General features: G+C 38.1%; 1 protein-coding gene across 2 annotated transcripts; it reads right to left on the reverse strand.

The window, feature by feature from the left end:
• Positions 1-559: 559 nt before the first annotated feature.
• On the reverse strand, positions 560-14,692 carry LOC121418143. Of its 2 annotated transcripts, none has more exons than XM_041611855.1 (3): positions 14,532-14,692; positions 12,692-13,955; positions 560-3,573 (listed from the first exon to the last, which is right to left on the reverse strand). In XM_041611855.1, the coding sequence occupies exons 2-3, from the start codon at positions 13,395-13,397 to the stop codon at positions 2,918-2,920; spliced, it is 1,362 nt and encodes a 453-aa protein (XP_041467789.1). In that variant the 5' UTR covers positions 13,398-13,955; positions 14,532-14,692; the 3' UTR covers positions 560-2,917. The 2 variants fall into 2 exon arrangements, with proteins under 2 accessions (XP_041467789.1, XP_041467788.1); XM_041611854.1 differs by lacking the exon at positions 14,532-14,692 and adding an exon at positions 14,440-14,505.
• Between the last annotated feature and the right edge of the window lie 277 nt (positions 14,693-14,969).

The following is a 14,969-nucleotide window of genomic DNA, read 5'->3' on the forward strand; positions in this document are numbered from 1 at the left end:
AACGACAACAAAAACTAAATTAACTCTTCTCTCTTTTTGTGACCACTGAGATTAAGGGATTGTAGATGTCTCTTTTCACTGCTGAAAATTTGCGAAATTGACACTTTGTGATCCAAAAAGGAAACACAGTTTCTGTGGATCACGAAAGACAGTTTGAAACTGGACAAATCTTTTTTCACCAGCCCCAAACAACTTAGAAAATCTCACAATAAATTCACAATAATAAAAAAAGGCATGTCATGACCCCCACTCCTTGCTCCCCTACCATTCCCCCTTTTAAACATTAATTTCTTTATTGACTTTAAATTAAAATTCTATTCATACACACATTTAATATCCAGTCATCCCTTCATAATGTTCATGTTATGGTTACATGTAAACCTGTCTGCCAAGGTGACCAAATAGAAACAGAAATATAGCCAGTGGGGACATGCAGGTTTTATAGATAGGTACTATACACATATTCCTTTCAAATGGAAGACAATCTTGCTGGCCACTAAAGACAGGTGGTCAGGTTCGACTGAATTTATGATAAAGTACTGAAGAATCTGACAAGGTGTACTTTTCAGTATAATTTATTTTCTTATGAAAAGAAGATATTTTGAAGGAAAGGCAACCAAGTGCTCTCAAATGCATAATAATAAAAAAAATCACAAAGAACATGAACAAAGCATTTTATGGTATATATTTGTGAATGTGATAGTCAACCAAATTTTATGCTTCAAATGTCTAAGTGTGATCTCTTAGTACATAAAAAAACTAACATCTCTGTGATTAAAGAAAGTGAAACTTCCTCAAAAAGAAAATTCATACCTTCATATACAGTACTGCTCAAGGAAAGTCTGTAAACTAAAATAAACCGTCTAAAAATGAAAGTTCTTTTTTTTTCTAAAACCTCTTATTGCAAGTTTTTGCAAATTTCAAGTTTTAATTTTTTGCAAACAAAGCCCCCTATAACCAAAAAATTTTTTTTAGAAAGAACCATAAAGTATTCTGACAAATGTGACAAAAAAAACCTTCCATTTCATATCTCATCATTTTTTGTTGTTGTTAAGAAGCTTTCCAGATACGAAATAACATAATGCTTCAATAATTTGAAAGTAATTCAAACTCTAGGTCTGTAAAACCCCCAAAATAAATATTTCTTGGAAAAAGCTGAAAAATCATAAAGAATGCTCACAGAAAACTGCTAAGTAGGTTGATATCAATGATTTCATAGAAAAGCAGTTAAGCCTTAATAAGTCAACGTAAGTTAAAGTCAACTTTATAAATCAAATCGATTGTCATACTATGAGAATGTTTCACAAAGAGTTAATTAAAAGTTTTGTGTAAGTGCCAGTGCACATGTCATTTAATTGGGGGCTATTTCATAAAGCTGTTTGTAAGTTAAGAGCCACTTTAAGAATGACTGGTGAACCTTTCTTACGTGCTAAACCATCGCCAATGGTGTATACCATTTACCAAAAGAAAGGATCACCAGTCGTTCTTAAAGTTGCTCTTATCTTATGAACAGCTTTATTAAACATCCACTAGGCAATCTAATTGATTACTATCCACATTATAAAATTTGTCATCTGGTTTTAACAAAAATAGATATCCATGTCAAGATTATTTTAATGGAACACAAACCTACTTATTTCTTATAGTCTTTCAGATAAATTTGTTACACAAAACCTAAAGGTAACAAAAATAGTAAACAGTGAAACTGTTATTTTCCCCAAGCAAAAAAGGAAAGAGGCCATTGAAGTCAAAGGTACAGGAAAAAGATATTCCCCCCCCTTAAAAATTAATGATGTGGTTCATATGAAGAATTAATATTTATGTTTGTACTATAAATTCAAATAATTACTGAAATGTGCTATGACATTTGTGTTATGCAGCAATTCCTTTTATAGTTTCAATTTTCTAATCATTCATAATATTGAAAGGGAATAATGTTTGAAATTGAACACATGTACATACACATAGATTCATAAGAAATTTTCTTTGGTAAAAGCATAAACCTGCATACAATTGAGAGGGAGAGTATATCACTCAATTACAAATCAATTAACTTGAAAGCAGGGTGTTGAATAGAATGGCTAATGCTTGGATAACAATTCATTACACTAGTAAAGAACATTTGTCTCCCATCACACTGCCACTTTGAATTACTTGCTCTCAATATAAAATGAAATAAACTTGAAACATAATAAATCTCCAGTCCTGCCACATGCCAATGTACATTCAGATAATCTTCATATATATAAGGCCTACCCTTTAATCAAACCATCATAAAGATGTCATCAATATAGATTTTAAAACATGAAGTTCATTTGATCTCTATTAAAAAAGAAAAACAGTGCATGAACTTACATGTACACATTAGTTCTGGAAAGGCATATTGCGTAATGAATAATGTAAAGATAAAAAGGAAATTATTCATCATTTTAGGAAGTATGTATTTAGATTTACAGATCAAAGAAGATTAAAGAGGATCAAAGATTTAAGAAAATATTGATTTTTTATTGTCCATCAAGGATGATTATATTCTTGTAAAATGGAACATGTTGCACCAGAAAAAGGAATCAATACTTGTGAACATAATCGATCACAATGTTTAGGTATTATATCCGAATGATACAATCATTCATATAAAATAATTTTGAAGCTGCAACTAAAATTGAATATTTTGGTATATCTGTTTTCTTTTTCAAATACCATACTTTAAGCAGAACGTGTAAAGAAACAAAAAGAAATGAAATTTAAAGTCATATATAAATACAGAGAAAAACAAAAGAAGAAGCTCTTCTAAGTCTCTGTTTATATACCATGTAAGAAAATATCATAATTTAGCTCCTCATTTTATCATCTGTTTATGAAAGTCCATATGGGAGAAATCCATGTTGGCATACAAAACCTTACAAACTTAATTTATTTAGAATTGGTCGGTTACTTCGTCCCGTTTCACAGTATCTACATGATGCGACCAGTACTCTTTCTGTTTCTCAGCGACTTGTTGATATCTAACCAACATCCTCATCCTCGCTCTATGTTCAATCTCACTCATCTCCATCATCCTCCGCATCCTCTCCACCTTCGATTTCTCAAAGTCCAGCTGCGCCTGGAGCAATTCCATTCTCTTCCCGTGTTCCTCGTCGGTACGCATCTGCCGCTCTGCTTCCTCGACACTACTTCTCTCAGCGACTGCCGACGACTCCCCATCTCCGTCTAGAAGCACGACTGGCGACGCTGATGAGCTTGGCCGACGGGGTTGATGTGCGTTGCTCTGATTGGTGTACACTTTGTCACGTGGTCGCTTGTTGTTGCGTGATGACGAGCTGATGGAATGTCGAGAAGATAGTGATTCTGCGGCGTCGCCCATTGAGGATGAGACCGATGGCGCCCGAGGGATGCGGTCCTGGCTGGTATCACTGGCAGCCAATGGAGGTGTGTGAGTGTGTCTGGTCGATGACGACGTGGATGCTCCTCCTCCCATCCCTCCTCCAGCAGGCGAGGTCGATCCGTTCCATATTTGGTTTTCTTGTGATGCATCGCCGATTTCCGTTTGCAGGTGGATATCTTCGCGATCACCTATATGCATAAATGATAAAACAAGAAAAAGTTTACCCACGGATAAGCCTCATGTTTACAAAACAATAGTTCTGTGAAGCGTGCCATTTGTCTTGGGCTGTAAGACATACATTTTTTTGTATAATTTGATTTTTAAAAATCCCAGCTTAATATGCTTTCGATGACATCGTTTAGATCGAAAGTCAGTGATTTAAAGATAAATTCAAGTTTCGGTAACGATCTCAAATGGCTTTTTACAGAATCTAATACAATGACCACCCAAGTGTCTGTTCGTATAAGTAAAAAATATATGCCAAAGGATTCTGGGAGAAATTGTGTAATTGCTGAGAAATAAGCAAAATAAGCGCGGATTCGGTCACTTCCGTCGGGTCTTTATTCCAGCAATAATAATACACTGTCTCACGTGTGCCTATCTGTGTTGGTGATCTTCAGTGTGAACGTTTTTTCAGCGTAGATTTCAAGATTTTACAAAGCTCAGTTTATGTAACTGTACCAGATCTAGGTCCTCGATGATATTCTGACAATTAAGCCTGGTTTTACAGACTTTCTCATGAAACCAGTGTTTACTGCAACTACTGGCATTTCTCTTTAAGGATAATAATAATATATTGCAGAGCATTCCCAATAGTTGCAAGCATACCGACGCCATAATTGTTAATGAATATCACAAATAATGTGACAATTTCGAGGTAACAAAATTACGGTTTATTTGAATAAAAATCATCAGCTTTACATTATCTTGTCAATATAAATCCTGCACTTCCCTCCTTATTCATGGATAACTTCCGCCAATCAAAAGATACAAAGCTAAATCTCCATGCACCTACATATCTCAACTTTAAATCTATTTTAATTGTCAAATTCTTTTGAGTTTATTGTGAATATCCCTCAAATAGGCTCCGAATTAACTGCATTATTCTTTTTCACTCATTTCTCTATTAATTTTTTCATTTGACTCTTCCCGTTACAAGGTCCTACTTAATTAATATAACATAACGTGGACGTATCACATCAAACACATGATTGCCTTTCAAATTGCCATCGTGTCGACCCATTTTGCATAAGAGAAGCCCTCGTACAGGCATGCATACCCTTCCCCTAACAGAATTCCATCCAACAATCCTAGAAGTGTGATTCCAATCCACAATTCAAACTAGTATATATGTTTTGTGTACGTTACGATCTCAAAGGTTTGAAATACAAACATCTGCATGTATTCATTTTCAATGTCAAACTTGGAATTACCCCAAGTTTGGGATGTAACTCGCCGAGTTAGAAAACGTATTATAGGCGACATAATTTAGGCCTTAACATGTAATATTGCCAAAGATAATTGTCATTTACTCTGGTAGATATTGATTCCTAGTAGTAAAAAGGTATTTTTTCTTTCATTGATCAAACAAACTCGCTTAGAATCATTTGGCTTCGGTTTTATCATTGTGCGGGTTATCAATGTGGGGGAATATGATTCATATAGAAATTTTATTGTAGTTTATGTTGCAAATATGCTTCTTAATGCCCCCCTTCCCACATTCTCGTCGTGCCCCCTTTTAGACAACATTACTCAACGGGGAAAAAAATGTTGCGGCGAGATAAGAGCTTGCAATTAAAATCGATGGTTTGCTATAGAATAATAAACATTTCTAATAGTGGGATTGCCAAATACAGTAGTGGCACTACACGCTCTGTTGGCCTACGTTTCCAGCTACGATCAATGCACAATTGATGTCAAGTACATGGCAACGATAACTCGTTCCTCGTTCCCCTTGGCAACGAGACAACCAGTGTGCTTTGCAAGCTTTGTCACGTGAACAATGAATGCATCACTTTACCCTGGGCTTGAAAAAGTACGATACAAAAATGACATGGTTCGCAACAGGATGAAAGAGATATGAAAGAGTACGTTGTTCATAGTGGTGTCCCACAACTGCCACAAGGGGCACCATGCACAATTCCAGCCCGCAAGTGACGAACGGTCAAGATGCTTTGACTCACGATGCAAACATTTTTTTTTAATTAAAAGTAAAAGTACATGGAATACACAATTTTGCTTTATTTCTGGCAAGACCCGATTCAGAGAAAACAGTTTTCCATGAGTAGTATATTCTTTCTATCCGACCAGGTGAAAATATAGGGTTCTGCATGGATATACCGGTTACATCTTATACCAAGTCCACCCTTACAAGGAGTTGATTTGAATAAAAAGAGAAAATTCAACTAGCTTAACGTTGAAAATTTCATCAAAATCGGTTGTAAAATAAGAAAGTTATGACATTTTTAAGTTTCGTTTAATTTCACAAACACTATTATGCACATCCTTGTCTGTATGCAAATGAGGGTGCTAATGACATCACTCAATATTTCTTTTGTAATTCATTACATGAAATACGAAATATTGAAATTTTCTCCTCATTGTCCTTTGAAACAAATCTTCCCTTAACATGTGGAATTATCATTGTTTATAATTTCACGGTTCAGTCAAGTAGGCCCTTACTGTCCAATTCGTAAAAAATGAAAAATATTATATTCCAAACAAAAAAAGAATTAGTAAGTGTGGGACATCATCGACTCTCTCATTTAGGTTTCACTGAGTTGTGCATATAACTCTTTTGTAAAAAAAATAATAAGCGAAACTTTAAAATGAAAAAAAATTCCTTATTTCACATCCGATTTTGATGAAATTTTCAATGTTAAGCTTGTCGATTTTTATCTATTGATTAAAATTAACATTTTCCTGGGGGACTTGACTTTTAATTACACAATTACCGTGAAAAAGTGTAATACTTAACTAAAATTGGATGTCCTTATACGTCAAAACAAAGATGAGTAGAACTAGGTCTACTGGTGCTGGCCAAAACTTCAAGAAATCGATATCCACCCCACTCCCCCCGAATATTTCACGAAGATCCACCTGGCCTTTATGGATAGCTGTAGATTTTCAATGTTTGTAGTTTATCTGTGTTGTATATGCCCATGGGCGGCGTTCCGGGGGGGGGGGGCGGTGGGTCTATTGGAGACTGTCGCCCCACCCTCGGGAACCAACATCCCTCAGAATATATAGCTGCGCATGATTGTTACTTCTTCATCTGACCAACTGGGAACCGCCGTCCTTACAACCAGAAATACATGGGTTAACTAAAGTTATTGTTTTGCTATTTATCGCCCAATCCCCCCCAAAAAAAAAATAATAATAAAAAAGAAAGTAATAGACGCTTTACAGCACAACTCCACCCCAACAAAAAGTTGATTTGAATAAAAGAAAAATCCAGCAAGTATCACACTGAATTTTTTTTCAAAATCCGATGTAAAATAAGAGAGTTATGACATTATAGAGTTTCACTTAAAAAAGCTAAATGATAGTAGTTGCAGTTAAACACTAATGTCGTGAGAAAGTCTGTAAACCAAGGTTAAGTATGACTATATCATCGTGGATCTAGATCTGGTACAGTTACATTAACTGAACTTTGTGAAATCATAAAATCTAAGCTGAAATACGATCACACTGAAGATCGACAACACAGATAGGCATACGTGGGACAGTGTATTATAATTGCTGTAATAAAGAATCGACTGAAGTGACCGAATCCGCGTTTATTGTGCTTATTTCTCAGCAATTACAACACAATTTCTTCCAGAATCCTTTTGCACATATTTTTTATTCATACAGACACTTGGGTGGTCATTATATTAGATTCTGTAAAAAGTCATTTTGAGATCGTTACCAAAACTGGGATTTACCTTTAATGTCACTGAACATTCGTATGCACATCTTGGTCGGTATGCAAAATGAAGAGACTGATGACGCCATCCACTCATTATTTCTTATGTATTTTAATAATATTTTAACATTCAGGGCGCTTAATATACAGACGTTTCTAAGCGGTCAGTTTTCTGCCTATCAATTAAATTACCACGGAAAATAAAAAGTAGTCTTAATGAATTCAAAACATAGTTGAGAGAAACAAACGCAACGTAACTATAGACCAACCCACAACTGATCTATCTAGACATTGAAAAGGTATTCTATTATATGAAACAGGGGCGTCAATCCATTTTTCAGATGGGGGGGGGGCAAAATCATGAATCAACGTTCCAAAGGCGCTCGATCTTACAAAACACCCACACACACACAGATATATATATATATATATATATACATATTACTCGTGAGATACAGACACATATCTCACCAACAAATTAATACGAGCGCGAGCTGAAAATTTTGATATTTCGATCTGAATAAAAATGAGTTTATTGGACGTTTTTGATAAAACGAGATATATATCCAACAAAGGATTATTGCAAATCGAAGCGGGAGTTCTCTTGAAGTTTATAATTTGCTACAGAAATGATGCGAGCGCGAAGCGCGGGCTTAAAATTTTTATATTCCAATCTGAAAAGCGGAAATTTTGAGCACGATTTGAAATAAAGAACGATTTGTGTATCTCAATCTCCCTTGCTGAACATTACAATCTTGTTTTGTTTTTGCACATCCGGAATTATTTTGCCCCCTCCCAATATTTTCATTGGTGGGGCGATCGCCCCCGTGCCCCCCAGGATCGACCCCTCCGATATGAAATATTCTGATTTTCTCCTCATTGCCAAATGACATGTGGAATTAGCATTAGCATCAGTCAAGTTGTCTTTATTGTCAAATCTGTAAAAGACAAAAAAATTGTATAATTCGAAGTTTCGAACAATAAAAAAAAACAAATGAAATAGTGAGGGCCATCTTCGACTGTCTCCTTCGCATGTTACTGAGTTTTGCATATCACTTTTTTGTGGAAAACAAGCAGAACTTTATGTCATTGAATTCTTATTTTACATCCGATTTTGATGAAATTTTCAGCGTCGTGCTAGTTTGAATTTTATCTCTATCCAAATCAACATTTTTCTTGAAAGGACTTGACCCTTGACTGTACGTGTGCCCCGTTATTACTCTCTCAATCCAGAGTCATCATTACTATATAGCTTATTGAAAATATGCAGATCATGTTTGATCTCAGTATCCCGGGGGGGGGGGGGGCACTCAGTATATAATGCATAGTGGGTATGTGCCGCGGAGGGGACCCCCATTTTTACACCCAAATTTCCGTTCCAAGGCATAGCATTTTTGTCTTATTGAGAAAAAAAACAGAGAAAGCCGCTCCAAGGCATAGTATTTTGTTCTTATCGAGAAAAAAAGAAGAAATCCGCTCCAAAGCTTCGCATATTTTTCGTTACGCCGTTCCGGTCGCATTGATCTGCTGCAATTTTGGTGAAAAGCGGCCGCCGAGCGCTGTCCGACCATCGTCTCTGCGCTAGTGCACCCGGTGGAGGCCGCGCTAGCTGCATCATGCACGCATGCCCGTTCCATAGGGGTGCATACGCACGTACTCACACACTGGCGATCCGTTCCAAGGACCCCCGTTTTTACAAAATTGTAGTTCCAAAGCCCGTTCCGAGGACCCTCCTTTTTACAAAAAGCCAGCTCCAGGGCCCCCGTTTTTTTGTCTCGCCCGCGGCACACCCCTACCACTTTTTTGGTCGAGTGCCCCCCCCCATTGGCGGCGGAAGCAAATAAATTTAGGGGGTGTCCACCTAAAATTTTTGTATGGACACATGTAAAAAATAGGACAAGCGCCCCAAAAATTTTTTGACAAGCAAAAAAAAAAAAAAAAAAAAAAAAAGGTCATCAGCCTAAATTTTAGGGGGGGACAACACACGTTTCAAGGGGGGCCACGTGAATTTAGGGGGGGACGCAGGAAAAAAAATTGACAAGCAAAAAAAAAAAAAAAAAAAAAAGGTTATCAAAAAAAATTTAGGGGGGGACCGTCCCCCCCACCTAAAATTTAGGGGGGGACACGTCCCCCCGTCCCCCCGCTTCCGCCGCCTATGCCCCCCCCCGGGCTCAGTATCTCGTGAAGAAAATTAACATACCAAATAGGTTCACATTTAACCAGGGAATTGGGAGGTGGTTTAAAGTAGTATGTTACCGTAGGATTTAGTCATATTAACGAAACCAATCGATGGCGATATATATCATTGGAAATAACGCATTAGCTTTGGTTAGTATCTAGTCGGTTTCGACGATGTGACTGAATCCATCACCCGACAGTCCACATGTTGTAAAGATCGTGAGAACTACCAGGTGCAAGTTCTTCCATCTTGTCCACATCAAACCACTTTCTATCCTTTCTAATAAACAGGGAGAGTTTTGTTGACAGAAAAATATTTGATTTCCACATCAAATACAGCTTAATACATGCATTTCCATGCAAAAGCTTTCCTAGATAAAGCATTTTCTTGACACTCATAATAATGTAGGCCCTACATACCTAAATACTTCAATTATCCATTTCTTTAAGCTTGGACCCTTCCCTTTTCAGTATTTATGCATGATCATGAGCTTTTGGAATTCAAGTAGAGGCCATACTATACTTCGCAGATGCGTCCTCTACTCTAAAACCGACACCAATCACTTTAGAGTACCCCCTCCACCAAAAAGATGAGGTTTTTTTTTTTTTTTTATAGTACATCTGCATTGTTAAATCACGTTGATTTTAAATTCATTTGTGATTACAGAAGATTACTTCGGTAGTGGTGAATACAGTTTATATTGTTTATAATTATATATTAGTATTTCGGGAGTGCGTCAAATAAGGACGATGTAAGCAGTGCAGCATTTTCAAAGTAGTCGAGGTGGCGGGTATTTTCTTTTCACAACCAACATATCGGACCAAATGGACATATAATATAGTTCTCAATACGAACTATATTTCCAATCAATGCATCTATTTCCTCAACAAGATTAGATTGTTAGGATTTAGCTGTCTTCAAATTCCTGAAGAAACTCTTATGTGATCGAGTCCTTCCTTGTTCAATCACCCAATTATTCCCTGGTTAAGTTTTATTAGCGCTAGCTGTAAAAGAGATCGCAATGCAATATGATTGTAGCAAGTAAAACGACTTTGTATTAACTACCGCATAGTTGCCTAAAGTGGAAGACCCACACTAGCAATGAATGAGTACATGCAAAGTCTGTACGGCCAGACTATGATTGTTGAGTGGGTGGGTTTAAGTTCAAGATACAACGATAGCACACCATCGAGTTACATAGAAACGTACATACATCATGGGGAGAAGAGATTCAGGGCATCCTTCACTTCCGAACACACTTCGGATTCGCGCCAATTTACAGTGCATGCAGGAACTACGTAGATATACTCCTGACTTACCATGGTTCGTTTGTTTGTTTTGGCAATGTTGCCACAAAACGAAAAGCGGATTCCATCACCCATTATCAATTTTAAGCAATGAATGAGAAATCCAGATCCCATCAATTTTTCATCATGCAGCAAACATCAAATATTATGTTGAATATAGGCATATATTTGACATAAAGTAGTAAATACCAAAGATCCACATTACAGACGTCGATATAAAAGATCACAAGAAAAAAAATGGCTGATGCATGAGTGAAATAGAACTATCATTATTGCAGCGCAGGTGTGTAGGCCTATATATCCGTAGGGGGTATGCTGCTGTTTTGGGGGTAGAAATGGGCATTGGTATGAAATTGTCATGATTTGAAGTCAATGGTGTCTTAAAAACCAAATAAAAAATCATTATTGATTCCGTGGCGTACCTAGAAACACCACCAGGAGGAAAATACTAACCCCCTGACCCCACCCCCCCCCAAAAAAAAATAAGAGAGGTCAAATGTCATTTCGTTATCTCGTATATTTTTTATACCCTCCAAAAAAAATATCAAAGTTCTGTCAGGTGATGGGGCACTCTGTCCCCTCCCCCGGCCACCCAGGTTCTCTCGTGGCAATGGCATAGGGTCTACTGATGGCGTATGGGGGGCTGTGGGTCATGGGCAAAATTTTCACGACCAAGAAAAAAAGTAAAAGGAAAAGGGGGTAAATATAACATTATTTTCTGAAACTTATGTCAAAATCTGTTACAAAATTAGACTTTCGTATTAAAAATGTCAACATTTTGGCTCGATCGCATCGCTTGCAACTTTCTTAGAAATTTTTGGCCCCAAATGCCATGTCTGGACCCCTCAAAATTTCGGGCTTATTACGCAACTGGCTTATTGTTATTTTTGAAATACATGTGATCTTTACTGCTAGTAATTCTTCATCTCTCGCAACCTTCATTTTTTATAATGACATCGATGAATTTTATAAGCTCTACATTTGATACGCGGAGATCAAAAATTGTTAATTGATCTCCAGAATTTTATAATTTTTATTCCAAACAATTAAGTAAAGCGTTGGAGCGAGTGATCACTGTCTTCAATTTCCTTCGGGGGGGCTACGTTGGGGGGGGGGGGGTGAAAGGAAATAGACTCTCAAGTCATGCATATTCAAATAAGAGAGAGATTTTTTTTTTCTTTAACCTAGAGCCTCTTCACTCGAGTCATTTGAGTGGGTTAAATTGCACGAGTTCCAATTAATTCACATCAATGGCGTCTTTGAAATGTATCTCAATTAGTATTGAGATTAATCAAAATAATTACTGTTCAAAGATAATGAATATTAAGTTGAGTGAGGTATTAGTACTATTGATCTATGATTCATCCTGGTATTCTCATTTCATATACGTACGTCTTCAAATTTCGTCGGGGAATGGGGGGGGGGGGGATGGCGCTATGTAATGAATGATCTGAAGTCAAATTCCAGTAAACAGACAAAAACACCTCTTAATTTTGGTGTACCATGTCATGAGTTTCAATTAATTTAACTCAATCGAAATTTGTCTCATCGATCAGTCCCCATAATGGTATGAATTTGAATGAACCTCAACTTTATTGTCTAGCTATTTCCCTCGTTTCACCAAGGTCCTCATTGGTCTCACCGGATTTGTGATTTCCAATGTACATTACATTATTTACGTCAAGAGTAGTATTACCATTCAACTGTGAGTTTGTTAATATCTCTCAGTTTATAGATCAAGTAAATCTATGTTGTTGTATGATAACCATTCTTATCTTGCAGTCTATAATACAGCAACAATTACGCTTCGCACACGTGCATACCGTGCATCTACATACTTCACTCATTTTTGAACTCGCAATAACATATAAATGTTGCCTTTAAAACTGAGGTACAAAAGGAAAGAAAATTACCATCTTCTCCCGGTGCTTCTTCTGCTATCCAAGCGTCAGCGACGAAGCTGCCAATTAATTCATCGTCTGGCGGGTGAGATATGGGAAGTCCATTGGGATGCCGCGGATCACCATGGGGGGTAGTCAAAGGCAAGGGGAGATTCCCGTTCGTCTCTGTGGCATCCAGATGATCTAGATCATCGCTAATCTCAATCGGTTCGGTGCCCATAGGCGCCACCATCTCCTCTTCGTCATCGTCATCATCGAACTCCCCTTCGTTGTCATCCTCCTCCCCTTCGTCATCTTGTTCCACGCTCCCACCCATGAATTCCCCCACCCCCATCATACCAGATGTGAGATGGGAGGGGTGGGTGAAGTCTGAGAGATGGTGTCCGTTGTGTCTGCTCATGTCACCCTCGACCTCTATGTCGGCCTGTTTTACTTCACGACGCGCCCTCCATTTCATATTTTCCCAACACTTTCGCAGTTGTTTGGCATCGCGAATTCTCTTATCGACGGACTGAGAGTTGAACTTTTGCGTTATGAGCTGCCAGGCGCGCTTCTTTTCATCCAGCATATTCTGGTTGATGGCTTTGCGCTCAAGAATCCCAATATATTTATTGACTAAATTTTGAAGGAGGGTCCTGTCAGACGATTCAAATTTGTAGCGAGGTAGTCTTTTTCGTAGCATGCTACGTGGTTTCAAAGTATTCGCCTGGGACATCATGCCTGTGTCAATGATCAGATTATTATCTGTCAATATTTGAATAAGATGTCGATCAAGAATATCAGAATAGCTTATGGCCCAAATATAACTCACTTTATTTAACAATTTTCCATGGGGTTGGAGATGTTTGAATGTTTAAATTGCACTTTGGTAGAGATTATCAGAACAACTACTAAATACCAGTCTCGACAATTCTCCTCTTTATCCTTTGTGCATCTAGTTTCGTTCAAAGTTCTTTGAAGGGATTTGAGTGTAAGTTCAAATTCCATGAAGCGTGCCGCATTTATTTCAAGACGATATAGCACTATATCATCCACATTTAAAAAGGCTCATGCAGACAATTCGCTCGGGGAATAATGAGAGACGATGACAATGACAGGAAGACAGGCGCACTTAACTTGATATACACGAGAAAGACTAATGGTGTAATTCATTAGCTGCACTGTGTGCGTGTATACAAACGATGTTCATTCGTTGCTATGGTTGGCAAGGCTATTAATGCCAAGGTCAATCACGTTGTAAAACTGAAGTCATGGGCCGGGTCTATCTGGTCAACATCTGAAACGAACCATAGAAACAAAATAATGAGTTAATTTTGCGTGAAATCTGGATTTAATTCCCCTGGTGGTATATTGGTGTTCAAACAGCAGGCATCCATTCATTCACGTTCGTTGCTGATGAAATGGGAATGGTAACAGTTCAGTCACTCAATGATATTTCTTGCTTGATTCAAAGTAGAATTGCACTCGATCACCTTCCCCAGCTATTTATCCATAAAATGATGCATTGGTATCTCCAAATGTAAGATAAGTTGGCATTCATTTCAGCAAAGAATATCCCCCACCAGTGCGATGTAAGATTAGGCCTGCGTGGATATGCTTCATACGCTTGTGCAGTGTACTTCCAATATCAACAGCACACCACGCACACCATGCAGTTGGCTACACCTCAATTATAATATGGACAAGAAGCACTACCCTTGTCTAGGAGAGCCACGCTCTAAAGCTCTTTCTGTTTCCCCTACAGCCCCTACGTCACTCACGTTCTTACAATCCAAGGACCCACGCTAAGTCCTGCCCACAAGCGGCACAATCTTTCCCGCGCTAACCGATAGGAGTGACCTTTGTATCATACCCTGTCGTGCTTGCACTGGAAAATTCTGATCATTTTCCGGAGCACTTGAGTTTCCCAGTGAGTGAATGCTTGATAGATTAGACATGTGTGTCGCCCTTGCACTGGCTGGTTGGCTGGATTGCACAGGGAGATTCAAAGCCAGCCAGCCAGCCACGTACACACAAAAGCTCCTCGCTGATATTCTGCGAGGATGTCGGTACCGTGTGTTTTGTGTGTTCAGTGCTCGCTCTGGCGCGAAAGAGAGAGATCGAAAGAAAAGAATCCACAGGCGACTCCAGGCACACATAGACATGCAGGCAGGGTTTTCAAGAGGTCATTGAGGAAACAGCTTGCCAAGTGTGGCATATGTGTGAGGCATGTCTGGTGTTCCTGCATAAATTATGACTCAAGGGGAATGTGTGCATAAGGGAATATAGGAAGTACAACATAGACAGCGCT

Source organism: Lytechinus variegatus, chromosome 7 (assembly GCF_018143015.1).
Source record: "Lytechinus variegatus isolate NC3 chromosome 7, Lvar_3.0, whole genome shotgun sequence".
In the NCBI taxonomy this organism is placed as follows: Eukaryota; Metazoa; Echinodermata; class Echinoidea; order Temnopleuroida; family Toxopneustidae; genus Lytechinus; species Lytechinus variegatus.